We start from the raw sequence: 16,689 nt of genomic DNA on the forward strand, positions 1-16,689 counted from the left end.
TCAGGATTTCATGACATATTTAATGAGCTTCAATGGAGAGTGCCCAGACCAACAGGCGCAGCAAATTTAATTTGCCAGCGCCTAGTGGCAGGTCTGGAAATGCCAGGCTACATAAAACCAACATGTGCTTTACATTTTAGCTGTTATATGCTCTGTTGCTCTCAGCAAAATCTAGAAAACAATGCACATGTATTGCTATAGACCAGCATTAAACAGATTTACTACTGTGTGTTTGCCTAGTAGATTCTTGAGGCAGCTCCTCTGTTGGAATCTTTTGGAAATGCCAAAACTGTACGGAACGATAATTCCAGTCGCTTTGGGAAGTACATGGAGGTCTTTCTGGAGGAGTAAGTATCAAATAAATACACAAAAGTATTATTATTATTATTATTATTATTATTATTATTATTATTATTATTATTATTATTATTATTATTATTATTATTATTATTATTATTATTATTATTATTATTATTATTATTATTATTATTATTATTATTATTATATTATTATTATTATTTAGTCTAATTGTACGCACTTCTCTGTCTGTCCAGTGGTGTGATCAGTGGTGCCATAACTTCTCAGTACCTACTGGAAAAGTCCCGTATTGTCTTCCAGGTGACACACACACACACACGCACGCACGCACGCACGCACGCACACACACACACACACACACAGAGTGACACATGATACATCTTCTACAAATGTGTGACTTCAGGCCAAAGATGAGAGGAACTATCACATCTTCTACGAGATGCTGGCAGGTCTTCCCTCACAGCAGAGGCAGGCTTTCTATCTACAAGAGGCTGAGACCTACTATTACCTCAATCAGGTAGAAGACACATGTAGCATAACAATCTTTCTATTCTGGGCTTTACAGAAATGTCATGTGCAAATATAGATCACATCTCACTCTCTCTCTCTCTCTTTGCAGGGAGGGGATTGTGGGATAACAGGAAAGAATGATGCAGAAGACTTCCTGCGTCTGCTTGCTGCCATGGAGATCCTTCACTTCACCCCTGAAGACCAGTCAGCCATCTTTAGAGTTCTTTCTTCCATACTGCACCTGGGCAACGTCTACTTTCAGAGATATGAGGTATAGTTCCCAAACTAATCTTTTATTTTTAAAATTTTTGCATTTTAATATTACTTAATTGGAAATCATTCAGGGAATTGAAATACCACTTTGCATATGTCATATGCAGCATTGGCCACACAGATGACATGGTAATGTTAGGGTAATATGATTGACTTACAAACAATAAATGAACTAAACTCTACCATGACAATACGGGAAAAATAACGATGATAAACAGACGCAATAGGTTATTAGAAAAAGGATGGTTTTAAGAGATGAAGTTCTTTTTCTGACCTTTCTTTCCATATTGCACGTCAGGCTGATGGCCAGGAGGTGGCGTCAGTGGTTAGCGCTCAGGAGATCAGAGTGGTGGCGGAGCTGTTGCAGATATCTCCAGAGGGACTACAGAAAGCCATCACCTACAAAGTCACAGTCAGTATCATCTTCTGTTTTCTATGCATGTGTATTACAGTTTGGGTACCTACTGTATACGAGCATCAGATGTCTCATAACATTTTTTGGGGTCGGAATTCCTTTGTGGCTCTCTGTGTGTCCCTAAAGCAAGAAAATAAATGTTTTCACCCTGATTCAAACCTATTATTGAACATTTAAAACTAGCTTGTGAAAATAAGAAATACCGTCTTCTCTCTCGTTTTGGATTTTGGTGACCTGTCAGGTGTCCTAGCATTAACCTCTGACCTCCATGCCCTCATTCATTTGTTCAGTCAGTATGTTGAAACACAGATCTCAAATCAAGTCTGACCTTTTTTAAAGCCGCCCAATTTTGTTTCTGTGAGGTAACAACATTTCACAAAATGATTAAAACAGCTTCAGTTTACTGCTCATGATGTTCACTTATCACCAGTACAGTGGCTACGGCACACATTCATTGTCGCTAAACAGTATATTACCATGATAGAATTTGTGGGTCAACAGCGCAAACAACAAACCCCAAAAGAAACTGTTGAAACATTCTCAACAAAATGAGTCTTCCAGTTCACCATCCTATCCACAGTATTCCCCTTGTTGCTCCATTTCCATAGCAAAGCCAAAATCCTGGGGGAAATAATCCCAATTAGCTCATCCTCTTTGGAAAATCTTTTGTTGATCCACATCCTCTCATATTCCAGTATCTGAGTTCAGTTTAAAACAAGAAGGAACTACAGTAATTCCAGTTTTCTTAAAGGTGTCGTGATGCCTCTGGCTATATGTGTAAAGTACATCTGAGCGTGGCACATCTCATATCCTCTGCACACACACACACTCTTTTACACGACACTCCCTTTTGTATAATTGAATTCCTAAATAGACAGGCGGTTCCTATGGTTGCTTTGTAACAGGAGAGGTATCAGTCGTATCCACTAATTTCCTTTGGCTAGATGAGGTGTGTGTGTGTGTCTGTGTGTGTGTGTGTGTGTGTGTGTCTGTGTGTCTGTGTTTGTGTGTGTGTGTCTGTGTGTTTGTGTATGTGTGTCACGTGTAGGTGGATTGATCTAGTGAATTTAAGCAAGCCAAGGTCTCGCCGCATCCTTTATCTGATCTACCCAGAGTCTGGGACACTCACATAAATGAATACGACAGTGGAAGAGTGGACAGGAAGGAGGGAAGCAAAGAAGATAAGTGGAGATAAGAGTTGGAACAAAGTCAAGTGGGCAGCAAAAGTCGGAAGAAGAGAGAAAGAGTGGGGCAATATTAAACAGATGATGTTGAGATGTTATCACTTTAGGGGCTGTAGATTAGGCATACGCATGAACCTTATGTTCATATCTTTGCGTTATTATTATCAATGTGTAAACACAATCACTTATTTCTGTAAACATGTATTTCAGATTTATTTAGTTATTCTTAATATATTCTGACAAAGCACATCTTTGTACAAATATCCCACACAGGTGTTTTTATTTACCCTGGCTAGTCACTAAACTCTATTTACTAATTGTCGTTTTTTTTACAGAAGACATCAAATTAAAATTCGCTCTTCGTAAAATGTGACACCTTAATAACTGCTGGGTTTTTAAAACTCCTGTCTTCACCACAGGAGACAATGAGGGACAAGATATACACGCCGTTGACTGTAGAAAGTGCTGTCGATGCCAGGTGGGTGAAAAACTACATACCTGTCATGCATAGAAATTTTATACTGTATGTTAAAGTATATAGTTTATCCAGATATACTCACATGTATTTTTCACATAGTCATTGTGTTGCCATTGATATATATATATTTTTTGTGAATCTACTTAAACAAAAAGTACTTTCCCTTTGCTTTTTAATCTGTGATGACAATCTGATGTACTTTAAACCATAAAGAGTAATGAATGGGAGCTCTCCCAGGGCCCTTTATAACCTGCCCTGTTCTGGTAACACCACTTTAAGGACACAAGTGAACACTTTATGGATTTTTACTCATAACCTCTCTGTCTCATTTTCTCTTCTTCGTTTACCATCCAATATTCCTGCCCTCACTCATTCACGCGGCAACCATTAATCTCCAGAGATGCTGTTGCCAAGATCCTGTATTCGCTGCTCTTCCATTGGTTAACAGAGAGGATCAACGCTCAGGTGTACCCCCGCCAACACACCCTCTCCATCTCCATCCTGGACATATACGGATTTGAGGTGAGAGAGAGGTTTTTTTTGTGTGTTTATATATATCCTCCTCCAAGCGTGATGACACGTACGGAATATCTTATCACCTGTCTTGTCACTTCCTAGAGACTCAGGAATAATCACTCTGTAGACATGCTGATCAGACGTGAACAATCACCAGCTTTGTGTGTGTGTGTGTGTGTGTGTGTGTGTGTGTGTGTGTGTGTGTGTGTGTGTGTGTGTGTGTCTGTGTCTTTGTATGTGTGTCTGTGTCTGTGTGGGAACAACAGGATCTGGCCTTCAACAGCTTTGAGCAGCTTTGCATTAATTATGCAAACGAGTACCTGCAGTTCTTCTTCAACAGGATTGTATTCAGGGAAGAACAGGTGATTCAGCGTCACACCTACTCAATTACTCACACGTACAAAACTCTCATAAAGGTTTTGCACTCACTTGAGCAAACAAATATATCTCAAATACTGTTGGAACATGTACGTACTTAGTATACAGACAATGGAAAATTGTGTTGCATGATATCCTCTAACAGGAGGAGTACAGCCGGGAACAGATCCCATGGCAGGACATCCCATTCAGTGACAACCAGCCCTGCATTGACCTCATTGCCTCTAAGCCTCATGGGATACTGAGGATTCTGGACGACCAGAGCTGTTTCCCACAGGTGGGTCAGGAGAAAGTGAAACCTGAGGAAAACTTGACATAATAGGCTATCTCTTATACCCACAGATTACTTTATTGAACATGAGTCTCCTACTTTGTTGCCAGGCGACAGACCACACTTTCCTCCAAAAGTGTCACTATCACCATGGCAATGACCCACTCTACCAGAAGCCAAAGATGCCCCTCCCAGAGTTCACCATCAAGCACTTTGCTGGCCGGGTCACCTACCAGGTATATACAGTAACTCCTTGTTTGGCTCCTCCCAAGTGACAACACCTGCTATTGGCCAAAGGACCTATATCTATGATTTTATTGTTAACCTCCGATGAGTTTACTGACTTTTCGTGTAGCACCATCAGCAGCTTAAAGTTTTCAATTATCCAGTGAAATATCTCAACATTTTTACTGGATAGATTATTTTCTCCAGCCGCAACGTGAGGTTACGACTTGTGGGTTTTAAGTTGAAATGCGACGACAACTATTGGACATTTTGCCATGAAATGAGCTCTGATGAGCTCTAATATATTTGGTGAACGTCTGACTTTTTATCTGGTGCCACCATCAAATAAAAAAATTCAATTTGTCCAATACTGTAAAACTAATGACATTCTTATGCGCACCCCAGCTGTACTTTATGTTTTGTGCCAAGTAAGTGACAGCACGTTTACATGCTAAACTAAGTTGGTAAACATGGTAAAACATTGTGCCTGCTTAAAATCGATAAGTATTATTTCATTGTAAACATGTTAGCCCATAGCACCGCTGCATAGCCCTGTTTAAACAAGAACACAAGCCAATTTCGTTTAACGTGATAATCCTGCAAGATGAAAAGTTAAGGCATCCCCAATTCATCCTGAGGGGGATATAAATGTTAGATACATTGTAGATAGTCATTTTTGATGTCAACAATGTAGGTTCACAAGTTCCTCGATAAGAACTACGACCAGGTGCGGCAGGATGTCCTGGACCTTTTCATTCAGAGCAAGAACAAGGTGAGAGGAGAAGAGCATTTTCATACCAACATATGTACTACGAACCATCACAATTATTTCTGGTTCAAGTTAACATATCCATAAGTTGCAGTGAAAATGTGTGAACGCTGAACCAATGTATGCATTTTTGCGTTTGTCCAGATGGTATCAAACCTGTTCCTGGTTCACGCAGAGCTCATGGGTCAGAAGAAAGGAGGCCACATGAGGAAGAGCAGCACAGTCACCAGAAAATACCAAGCTCCCACTGTCAGCAAGAACTTCCAACAGTCCCTGCTGGAGCTGGTGGAGAAGATGGAGAGGTGAACCTGAGAGAAGCGGAGATATATAACAACAATTGATAGCACACAGTTGCTTTCCAGAAACTGAAAAAAAAGCTAATTTCTTTAAAGTGAAATTTGCTGATTATCATGAACGAGTTAGCAGTTATTACTTAACTACCCTTTTGCTATTCTTCTATTACAGGTGCAACCCCTGTTTTGTTCGCTGCATTAAGCCAAATAATTTGAAGGTAGATTTTCAAACATTCTGTATTTCTACTGATGACACAGATCATCCTGTTGGTAATGACAGCCAGGGTTTATCCAATGTGCTTACATGTGCATCTTGTGTTTAGCAACCGGCCGTGTTTGAAGACGAGCTGGTCAGCAGCCAGCTGAGACATTCAGGTTTCCTAGAGACTATTAGAATCCGGAGAGAGGGCTATCCTGTCAGAATGCCATTCTACGTCTTCCTGTTCAGGTAATGATACACACAGCGTTGCTCAGTGAAGTGGTGGAAGACTTTCTGGGGATTCTTTAAGGCCTTACAGCTCCATTTACTGCAATCATGTAACCATGAAGGTTTAATTACACACGTCTCATCCAGCCTGCTCGATGAATATGATCTAAAAATGTCACAGTTATGTTTTCAGAGGGAGCTGCATAATGCCAAGTTAATTGACAAACAAACATAGCGAAATAGCTTCTCAACCCATTCCCATTGGCATACTTATAGTCTAGTAAAAAATGATTCCTGCCAAACATAAGAATGTTAGCATTGTTATTGTGAGCATGCTAAAGCTAGCTCCTAGAATGGCTGTAGAATGACTTGTTGACATCCTGCAGCTGCACCTGTTGCAGCAGCCCTCTTACAAATCCTGCAACCTGTTATGCTTATGTGTACCAATAATGCCTTAAGACTGTGTTTGTTGTGAATGTGAATGTGTGTCATCCCCAGATATAAGTCCCTGGTGGGGATACGAGTGCCTCCAGCGGCGATTGGAGAAAACTGTGTGATAATGCTCGGTAAACTGTGTCTTCTCAGACCAGGAGCCTACCATGTTGGAGTCACAAAAGTGAGGCTCTCTCACTAATTTGGTCCCGAGTGATAGTTGTTATATTTGGCTGTACATCAAACTTTTGGTTTAATTGACATTGTTGCACTGCATGTCATCGTTGCAATTATCTTTCTCCCACATAACATGTATTGGTGTTTGTATGAATGGCAGCTCTTTCTAAAGGAGGACATCTACCAGCTGTTGGAGTGCAAACGGGAGCGCACCCGTCAGCTGGCTGCACTTACCCTGCAGCGTTACGCCCGCATGTTCTTTGTCAGGAAACGCTTTGTGGCCTTTCGCAAGAAGATCATCGGGCTGCAGGCGCAGTGCCGGGGCTTCCTCACAAGGTCAGCTTATTCTGCCTCGGCTAGTTTTGTGAATATCAATTTGATTTGCGGGAAAGCTAGCAACTAAAGCGTTGAAGAATTGTTGTACCTATAATAAACAATGGTATGTTGTTGGTCCACTCACTTTTACCACCTTTATGGTAGAGGTGGACACAAATACACTGACACTGAGATGTTATGATTGCGGTGCATTGTGGTACTGTTAAATCAATAGTGAGGATAATGATTCAAGTTTCAAGAAAATAATTAAAAAAAACTCCCTTTGCATGTATTTCAGATATGGTTTATGTTATTTTGAGTGTACACAGTTCTCAGATACAAGGTTTGGATTAGAAACTGTGCCTCTAAGGAAACCATCCCTCCGAAATAAACACACTTGTGCATAAAAACTCAAATTTAAAGGTTCAGTAAGCAGAATGTGTCAGTTTAGCTAACTTCCTGTCAGTGACTGCAGTTAGCGGTCCCCTCCCTCATCCCCACGTCACCACATTAATGCACTGCGGTCTTTAAGCAGCGAGACGGCAGTGAGATGGGTGCCGGTTTGTAGCGTTCTCTCTTCTGATTGGTTATCAGTAGTGGGATCCCCGAAAAGTTTATTTGCCGATTACAAGCAGAGCGAGTGACTGAGAGATCGGCTTCATGAAACGCGCACACCATATAAGGGATCACTGTATGAATAAAGCAATTTAACACTTATATTAACATAAATAAATCGCTTACTTCACCTTTAACACGGACCACTATTACGAAGTTTTTTCTCAGAAATGGTAATTTTTTAATGGTTTTCCAATTCTCATTCTGTCCTCCAGGAAGCGCTATGTGAAAATGAGGGAGAATCTGGTTCGGTTTCGCTCCCTCGTCCACATGTATGTTAACCGCAAGCAATACGTCAAGGTACGTGGATTCTACTTCTTTTTTTTTTTTTTTTTTTTTTTTAAAGATATTTTTTTGGCATTTTTATGCTTTATTGATAGTGTAGAGACAGAGTTGAAATGGGGCAGAGAGGGGAGTGACATGCAGAGAACCACCGCGGGCTGGAATCGAACCCAGGTCCGCTGCTGGCCGAGGCCCATGGGGGGGACGCCCTACCAACTGAGCTAAGGGCGCCCCCGTGGATTCTACTTCTAAAGAATGGAATTGATCTCCTTTCATAGAGCAGGAAAGGACAATGCAGCCTTCCATGCCCACATAAAACCCCTTTAAAATATTACTCACTTCTGTTCTACTATTTACTGCTTAAGCGTCTTCTTGCTTTGGATTAAAGTAACACTATTTAGTGTGTGATGTCTGTGATCTGTTTGCAGATGAAGTTTGAAGCCCAGAGGAAAGCTGAAGAGGAGAGGAGGAAGAGAGAGGTGGTAAGATGGACGTTTGGATGGGGCTTATATAAGAGACATCTAATCTAATTTCTTTTTAGCACCTTTTCTCACTCATCCACGCCCACTGTCCGCCCTGTTTTACTCAGATATGAAGAATTTAATCTTAATGTATATTTGTAACTTAGCAGATAAAAAAAATAAAACAATGTCATTTTCAGGAGCTGACCAAGAGGGAGGTGGTGAATGTCACACACTTGGTGATCCCGGCAGAGCTGGGCGCTTTACTGCAGTCAGCAGGAGGTCTGTGAATGTCTCTGCCTGTCTGACTGTCTATGCTGCTTTTTATGAAGTCCAAAATGAGTGTACCTACATGTTATTCGGGAACCAAATAGCTTGGCACTTAGTTCAGCATTCTGAATATGTCTCATCTCATCAACACTGACAGGCTCAGCTCCGGGAGTTTGATTTAAATCGTCCTGACAGAGTGTGACCGGAGTGGCATCAGTTTATAAATAAACCATAATCATTCCTAGATGATTCACTCCAGTTTTTTGTAGTTTTTATGCTGAAACATACTTTATAAGACTCCATGTTTTTGCAGTATATGTTTGTGGTTGACTTGTCGCTCCTCTCTTTTTAGTCAGGAGGGAGTTGCACTCAGACTGTTTGGCTCTGCTTCAAGCTCCTCATATCCAGGAAGAGGCTCAGCTCACTCTGCCTCTCGACATCAACAACTACCCGTTCTACCGCTACGTACAGATCTACTTCAAGGTGACGTGTGCATTAGTATATGTGCAGTATTACAGTCAGCTTGAAGTGAACTGTATAACATCTCCATGACATTTGTCAGATTTGTCCAAAAATCTGGATTTCTTTTTAGTTTTACTGAAAATGACAGATGCTACAAGGTTAAAATTGTGGCCAAATTCATAATAATAAGGAGCCCAATAGTTGGGGATGTCCATCCACTGAGAGATTCTTAGATAAGGGACACCAAGACCTTGACATTTCATTTTAAATTTGCTATTTGGGTTTGTTTTTATTTGTTTTGAAGATCCTGTCGTAAACCTGCAATATGTGTACTTTACTTATTAAAAACATTGCAAATCTTTTCTTTCCATAGGAACCAAAATTTGGGATGTTGACGGCGCCTCTAGAGTCCCCTCTGACCCGCCTGGACGAGGACCTGAGAGGAGAGGCTCTGGAGCTCTTCATAATGGTAGGTTGACTTTGGCACTACACTACCCCCTACTATTTAACACACTCACAAACTGCCAGTGTTATGTTTTTTTTTGCATTTATTTTGCTTTCAGATTTTACGATTCATGGGTGACCCTCACCTGAACGGGGCTCAGGAAAACATGTTTGGGAATTACATCATCCAAAGGGGCCTGTCGTCTCCAGGGTTACGGGATGAGATCCTGGCTCAGGTGGTCAACCAGGTGTGGAGGAACGTAAACGCTGACAACGCTGAGAGAGGCTGGCTGCTGCTGCTGGCGTGTGTCTGCAGCTTCGCACCGTCCCCTAAGATGGAGAAATATCTGCTCAAGTAAAAAAAAAAAACTTCTTCATGAAGAATATTGATTGAAATAACTACTCCCCTCCTAAACATACACTTCTAAATTGGATTTAAACGTGAAGGACTATTGTGAGGAAGCATAAAGTGAACCTCCTTAACTGTTATAAAAAAAAACGATTGTTACAGTATCTTTACCGCTATACGGGAAAAAATCTGAAAAAAATACATTTCCGGCATTAGGTGTTTCCTTGGTACGTGTCAAAGTTTGAATGTACTTGAGTAGGTATAATGTAAAACCTGAACAAAATGTATAGTTCATACATATAAAGTATAACCACGGTTGTCCTCTCCAGGTTTGTATCAGACCAGGGGCCGGCTGGTTGCCAGGCGCTGCTACAACACAGACTCATCCAGGCCAATCAGCAGACGCAGTTAGGTTCAGGCTCTGCACATGAAACTTCACGGACCTATCCGCCTTCACTGCTAGAGTGGACAGCCAATAGGAAGAAGGCTAACCTGGTGTTGCACGTGCACTGTTTTGATGGTGAGCATCACATTATGCAGTTTTAACTATCTGCTCTTTTACTCCCCCTGATGGTGTAACGCCAGAATTCTGCACAAAAATCAAGGGCATCAACGGCTAGACGAACATTAGCAAAATGTACTGTAAGCTGTGGTTTAAATGAGCAGACGCAAAGCAAGGAGGAGTGCAGCACAAGAACTGATACTGTCATCGCTTTCATGTGTGGGATCAGTTACAGGCCGTGATCATCAAATATTCATTGCCAGCTAAATTAGAACTACAGGGCCCTCTGTCTTTGAAAGATCAATTCAATGTATTTTGCTTGTAATTTGTGTCATTTTAAAATCAGACATGGGGGAAAAAAAGCTGTTAAAGATATGTTGCTTGTTTATTGTATTCATTCATTCATCTCTCTCTGTAGGAGGATCATTCCTGTGTCCGGTCCATTCCTGGACCAGAGGAGAAGATTTAGCAGGGCACATACTGCGCCACAGGTGCTGATAATTCATATTCATGACATTGTTATATTTAGATTTTCTGCTCAGTCTTTGTATTTCTAACTCACATTTTAAGCTTCAAGATATTAATTTAACTGACCAAAAATCCTGCACGTAATATTTAGAGTGAGCAGATAAAGGCAGGTATTTTAAGTGGGTTGCCTTTCCGCAGGCTTTGAAATGCATCACCCCACCCCATACCCCCCATCACTGATGAAACACCACCCCCCCCCCCTCCCACACGCTTTCACTGTACTTTCCACTGTCACTTGTAATTTTGCTCTACAAAATGTACATATTTATTTTTATTCTATATTTTTTATCTATTTTGCGAGTGTACTGCCAGAGGAGAGCTGCCTAACTGACTTTCGCCGCTTGATGTTGCCTGAAAATATTTTAAAAGAGATATTGTATTCCCTTAGGGGAGTGTCTGACTGGTGGAGGGGCAGTTCGGTCCTGATGAAGGAGCACGGCCAGTGGGTGGAGTTAGCGGGTCACGACTATGTGATGGACCTGATCTCAGACCTGGAGCTTCCCACCGACTTCCCCAAGCAGAAGAGCTACTTCATCATCAGCAGCGACGACCCCACACGCGTCAGAGCCAACGCCAGCCTGTCAGTACACAGATACATGGACACAATAATATGTGCAAATATTTGAAATTGTATTATTTACACAAAATAAATTCATTTAACTTCTCCTCTTTCGTTTTTTGCTCAGAGCTTTGTTTGGCAGTGGCTTTGACTCAGATGAGGAGCTTCCTCCTGCATTTCTTCTCAGCAGCACTAGCAGACCAGCCTACAGTCTGCCTGACTCTGACGGTTACTTTAGCCACGGTAAACACACACTCGCACACACACACACACGCAAACACACAAACACACACACACACACACACACACACACACACACACACACACACAGATGCACGCACACACACGCGAATACACACAAACCCATATCCTAAACTTGACATACATTTATTTGCTCTTTTGTCTGTCTGTGTGTGTCCAGTGGAGTCGGATGCGTTCAGCGAGGGTCACACTCAGAGAGGAATGGACCGCTACCTGGACAGTCTGTTTGACCCTGTGCTGTCAGACAGCAGCGTAGTGAGTACTGACACTGATGGACATACAGCTAAACATCCTAACCATACCTTACCTTCTGCTTTGAAAACAGGGTAGTGCTGAGACGATTCGCTTATACATTAATTCACCATCACTATAAGCCCTTTAAGGGACTGAATTATTTTACCTGCATCTTAAAACGCTTTGCTTTCATTATTATCAGAAGAAACAACTAGGGCAGCTTATAACATGTGTTTTAGTGTTACAAAAAGTTTCCGTCATGCACATTTTATAGAGAGATTTAGACCTCACGCAATGCATGCTGGGAAGTCTTGGACTGGAGTGCACTTCATTTATTTCGACAGCTATATTTACTTTTCCGGTTACAATTTTCCACTCTCATTCTTTCACATTCTTTCAAAAACATCTCCAAATTCAGTGATTTCTCTAAAATGTTCATTTGTGTGTTGAGAAAGTTGCCCTACTTCTTCTCATACTTCTCGTATTGTGCAGCAAAGATATAAAGATCTCACAAAATATGATGCTTTGCTGCAGATTTAACTACCCAACAGTGTATAAATGAGTTAAAACATAGCATCAGCTTAATCATCAGCAGCTGCAGTAATTACAACATAGTAAATACTAGTAAAACTCTGACAGGGAGCATTTTCCTGAAAATGTCCATACGTTCAAAGGGGGTTACTACCTTTAGCTGATGATACATTCTTTTTAAGTAAGGTTTTGAATGCAGGCTTTTACTTGCTGTGGACCCACCTGCACACAGTGTGGTGTTGCTGCTTTTACCTGCAGTAAAGGATCTGAATACTTCTTCCACCACTGTTAAAACTGTCACGTCATGCTCCCCTCCACCTGATCTGCTGTGCCAGTGTGAATGAAAGGAAGTGCTGATAGACAGATGGAACATGTGATCCACTGCTTGTGTTTGTGTATGAATGGAGCAGACAGGAGGGTTGATTAGGTTTCTTAGTTGACCTACCGTATTGGACTGTAACAGCGGGCAGCACAGCGCCGCTCTGGTTGGAATTACTGTAAATTTAGAAGCTTCACAATTTGTGTATTGAGTTAAACAAAAAAAGAAGCGAAAGGTCCAGTCATTGAGAGGAAAGTACAGGTACGTGCATGGTTTTAATTAGGTTTCTTAAACACACTATTTCAAATGAAAACAACATAATATCCATCATTGGTATTGCGTGAGTATCCCCTGCAACAGCAAAAACAGAAGTCCTTTAGATCCATGTTGCTTAGATTGTTGTTGGGGTTGGGTTTTTTGTGTTTGAAGATCAGCTGTCAGTCACAGTTACAGTAACATTAGACCATTTTTACTTTGAGGAAGAGTGACTTTACACATGTGGGACTTGTTATTCTTTTGTCTAATAATTTGTCAATGTTGAGCGCTGTAGTGCTTCTGCTTCAGTGTGTACGGTACCTCCCGTGGTGTATTCAGTTCCTAACAGCTCTGCCAGCTCACTCGCAGAGGGGTCTGAATCAACCAATAGACTCCCCTCTCTCTCTTTACCCCTTAGTTTCTCCGTCTTTCACACTCTTCTTACCCCACTCTCCATGTCTCTCAAACTCTACTTTCTCCAACCGTCCTTTTCTATCTGCTGAATCTGCGTTTGCCTGGTTCTCTCTGGCTACCAGGACATGGAAAAGCCTGGGAGTTTGTCAGCGAGGATGAAGGGAGGAGGAGGCATAGGCATCACAGGAGGAGGAAGAGAAGAGGGGGAGATTCGTCCAGCCTCCAGCCGGCCTTTTCCACCAGGAATACACCCCGGAGGTAAAACACTGACGTTAGTGGGTGTGCGTGTGGGTGGGTGTGTTTTCTGTTAGTTATGTCTTTCCTTTGTGTTCAACAACAAACAAACTTCACATTTTTTTCCCCCAGAAAACTTTTCTTCCCCTACCTTTGTAATTTCTCGGCCCATTTTTCTCATCTAGCTTCTTTTCTCCCTTTTCCTGCCAATCAAGCCGTTCTCACACTCTATTGCTCTCTCCACCAACATCAATAATTAAGCTTCTCCTAAATTGGTTCTTAATCCTCGGCATCAGTCTCATGTTGAGGAATTGTTTTGACCTCTGTCTCCTTTTTTCAGTTTTCACTAAAAGTTTGAAACATGGCCAAGGTTCAAATGCTTTGGGCTACTCTGTTTTAAACTTCCATTTCCATGCTGATTTTAGTAGCTGATCAACAGTAAATAACACAACACAATAGATTAAATGACAAAACATCAGTAGCGTTACAGGTATACTGTATATCTTAATGTAATCATTTCCATATCATCTTTTGTGTTGCTTTTTTATTAGACAGTTATTTGAGAGACAGAGATAAAATGGGGCAGAGAGGGGAAAGACATGCAGAGAAGGAACCCGGACGGATTTTTTTGTTGTTCTTGAGGAAGCTTGTTGTCACTTTTTGTCAAAATCAGTAAATAACTCCTCACGATCAGCTCGCTGTCCGTACTGTGTGCGCGCTGAAGAGAAAATGATGAAAAGTGATTTTGACAAGCTTTCTCTAAGAGGCGCTGACAGGCTGTCAAAATGTAAAGGTTCAGGTGTACAGCTGACCAACCTTAATCTGTCACTTAAAGGCTGTAACAAGCAGTCTGACCTCATAGATAATGCATAAAGAGCCATTCACTGTAACCACAGATGACTCCTTTATACCCTCTTTAGGCACCTGTCACTCTCGTTCTCTTTCTTCCAACTGTATGTACATGTGTGTACTTTTTCTCTTTCCCTCCCCCGATCACACTCAAGCTATCATCTCGTTTTGACTCATTCAACACCATTCTTTCTATAGGCTATGTGCGTGTGTGTGTGTGTGTGTGTGTGTGTGTGTGTGTGTGTGTGTGTGTGTACGTGCGTCTCTTATGTGGCTGCACCACTGTACATGATCAAACCTCACATTTCATTATCACTTAACACTTTTTATGAGATTTCAAACAGCTGTAACTATTTTTGTGTATACTATTTACCAGTCGAGCCTTTCTGGTGTCTTTTCACCATGTCAATGGAGAATATCCAGTGAATGTCTGAGATGCAAACGTTTTGTGTCACTCACCACACAGTTGATAGTGTTTTGAACTCCTGATAACTAATGTAAGGCACCTCTCCCTGCAGCAGATAGAAGCAACAGCAGTGATAACAGCGACAGGCAGAAAAGGGATGAAGCCAGTCTAGTTTATTTCCATGCACACAACGCATGTGATAATATGAAAATAACAAGTGCATATTTTTATTACAACACCAATTAAAACCAATTGCATTTGCTTAATTCTGACACATGATACATGAAACTAATGTTTACGTCAACAAGTCAAAGAGTCTCGATGCAAACATTAGCATGCTAACACACTTATGTTTAGTATGTAATATTCAACAGGTTTACCGTCTTAGTTTAGCCTATTAGCATTCTATAATTTGCTAGTTTGTACTATTTAAAAGCTACAGAAAGTACTTTAGCAAGTGTCTGACAGTTAACCAAAGTACTGGACAAATTCGAACAAAAAAATATGTTGCCAAATGGAAAGTCAGGAGTCATGAGGCTTCTTCATCAAGGGATCATAGATAAAAATTGCCTTGTCAGTGCCTATCCAATAGTTGTTGAATCATTCGAGTTTGGATTAAAGTGGTGGGGCAACAGACAAACCAACACTGCTATCTATGGAGCCACAACCGAGCCACCATTGGCCTGGTTGTCTCACTCTTACTGTAAAATGCCAATTAGTTTGTCCCATCAAACACATAGTCAAATACATAGTCCAGTTCCTAACTCTCCCCCTGTTCACTGCCTGTCACTCCTCAAGCTGTGCCAGTGCTCCCAGTAGCAGGAGGAATGATGCCGCCCATCCCCGCCATGCCAATCCCCTCCCACCACCATCACCACCAACAACACCACCAACAACAACAACAACGACAACCACTGCAACCTGAACAACACCATGAGCAGCAACCAGAACAAGAGCAGGAGGAGCAACCGGAACCACTGCAGCAGCCCTACCATATATACAACTATCCCCGACAACCATACCCCCAGCCCAGCGCTCCTGCCACGCGTGTAGCCCCCACCATGTCACCCGTCCGTGCCCCCGTAGCTGTACCCGCTGCCGATAGAGATGCTAACATAGCATCCCATGTTACTGCCGCCGTCCCTGCTCTGCCTGTGGTACCTTCCTTCTCTCCCACGCCTATGGTTCCAGGCTTGCCTGTGATGACAGGGTTGCAAGGTACACTCCGGTGTGCGTTTCATTTTTCCAGCATGTTTGGCCTGAAGCGTGTGTGGGCATGGTGGAGTTATATAGTAAAAAATAAATTTGATAGACAAGATACGATAGGCAAACTTTTTTTTATATCTTGCATCTCGTTTTGTGAGATTGCAAAGTTCCTAAGTGTGGTGTGTTCGACGCAGCCGATTCGACTGCGTCTTTTGCAGTGAACTGATGATGGCACTACTACTGTTTTACTACTACAAAAATCACCATTGCCTTATAAGTGTATATATGTTTTTTATGTTAATACTTTCATAGGAACAGAGCAGGCAGTACTGACTCATCAGCAACAGGCCATTATCAACCAGCAAGCCATCATTCTGGTTCGTCACATATTCTTCTTCTAAACTACAATGATATATTAATGCTGTCATTGGTGTCTGTGTTACAGGAAAATACAAGTTAACACTTTATTTGGCCTGTCAAATGTCAAAATTCAGTAAATCCAAGATGTTTGTTATGGTTTACAAGTG

General features: G+C 41.6%; 1 protein-coding gene across 1 annotated transcript in view; it reads left to right on the plus strand.

Annotated features, from left to right (window-relative positions):
- The window catches only part of LOC307263285 (unconventional myosin-XV-like), a gene marked incomplete at its 3' end in the record, with an annotated part of 86,239 nt that overhangs the window by 6,327 nt on the left and 63,223 nt on the right, over window positions 1-16,689 (plus strand). The window contains exons 7-35 of the mRNA XM_080044410.1: window positions 244-347; window positions 555-618; window positions 722-835; window positions 938-1,099; window positions 1,400-1,513; window positions 3,120-3,178; window positions 3,577-3,700; window positions 3,961-4,056; window positions 4,218-4,349; window positions 4,454-4,579; window positions 5,263-5,340; window positions 5,482-5,639; window positions 5,803-5,848; window positions 5,954-6,078; window positions 6,556-6,673; window positions 6,827-7,002; window positions 7,812-7,896; window positions 8,307-8,360; window positions 8,540-8,625; window positions 8,966-9,092; window positions 9,445-9,540; window positions 9,635-9,870; window positions 10,194-10,384; window positions 10,785-10,857; window positions 11,283-11,474; window positions 11,581-11,696; window positions 11,875-11,969; window positions 13,590-13,725; window positions 16,475-16,539. Of these exons, the coding sequence (XP_079900536.1) occupies window positions 244-347; window positions 555-618; window positions 722-835; window positions 938-1,099; window positions 1,400-1,513; window positions 3,120-3,178; window positions 3,577-3,700; window positions 3,961-4,056; window positions 4,218-4,349; window positions 4,454-4,579; window positions 5,263-5,340; window positions 5,482-5,639; window positions 5,803-5,848; window positions 5,954-6,078; window positions 6,556-6,673; window positions 6,827-7,002; window positions 7,812-7,896; window positions 8,307-8,360; window positions 8,540-8,625; window positions 8,966-9,092; window positions 9,445-9,540; window positions 9,635-9,870; window positions 10,194-10,384; window positions 10,785-10,857; window positions 11,283-11,474; window positions 11,581-11,696; window positions 11,875-11,969; window positions 13,590-13,725; window positions 16,475-16,539 (3,348 nt within the window). The remainder of the gene's footprint in view (window positions 1-243; window positions 348-554; window positions 619-721; window positions 836-937; window positions 1,100-1,399; window positions 1,514-3,119; window positions 3,179-3,576; window positions 3,701-3,960; window positions 4,057-4,217; window positions 4,350-4,453; window positions 4,580-5,262; window positions 5,341-5,481; window positions 5,640-5,802; window positions 5,849-5,953; window positions 6,079-6,555; window positions 6,674-6,826; window positions 7,003-7,811; window positions 7,897-8,306; window positions 8,361-8,539; window positions 8,626-8,965; window positions 9,093-9,444; window positions 9,541-9,634; window positions 9,871-10,193; window positions 10,385-10,784; window positions 10,858-11,282; window positions 11,475-11,580; window positions 11,697-11,874; window positions 11,970-13,589; window positions 13,726-16,474; window positions 16,540-16,689) is intronic.

The sequence above is a fragment of the Ammodytes marinus genome, assembly GCF_949987685.1.
Source record: "Ammodytes marinus genome assembly, chromosome: 16".
NCBI lineage: Eukaryota > Metazoa > Chordata > Actinopteri > Uranoscopiformes > Ammodytidae > Ammodytes > Ammodytes marinus.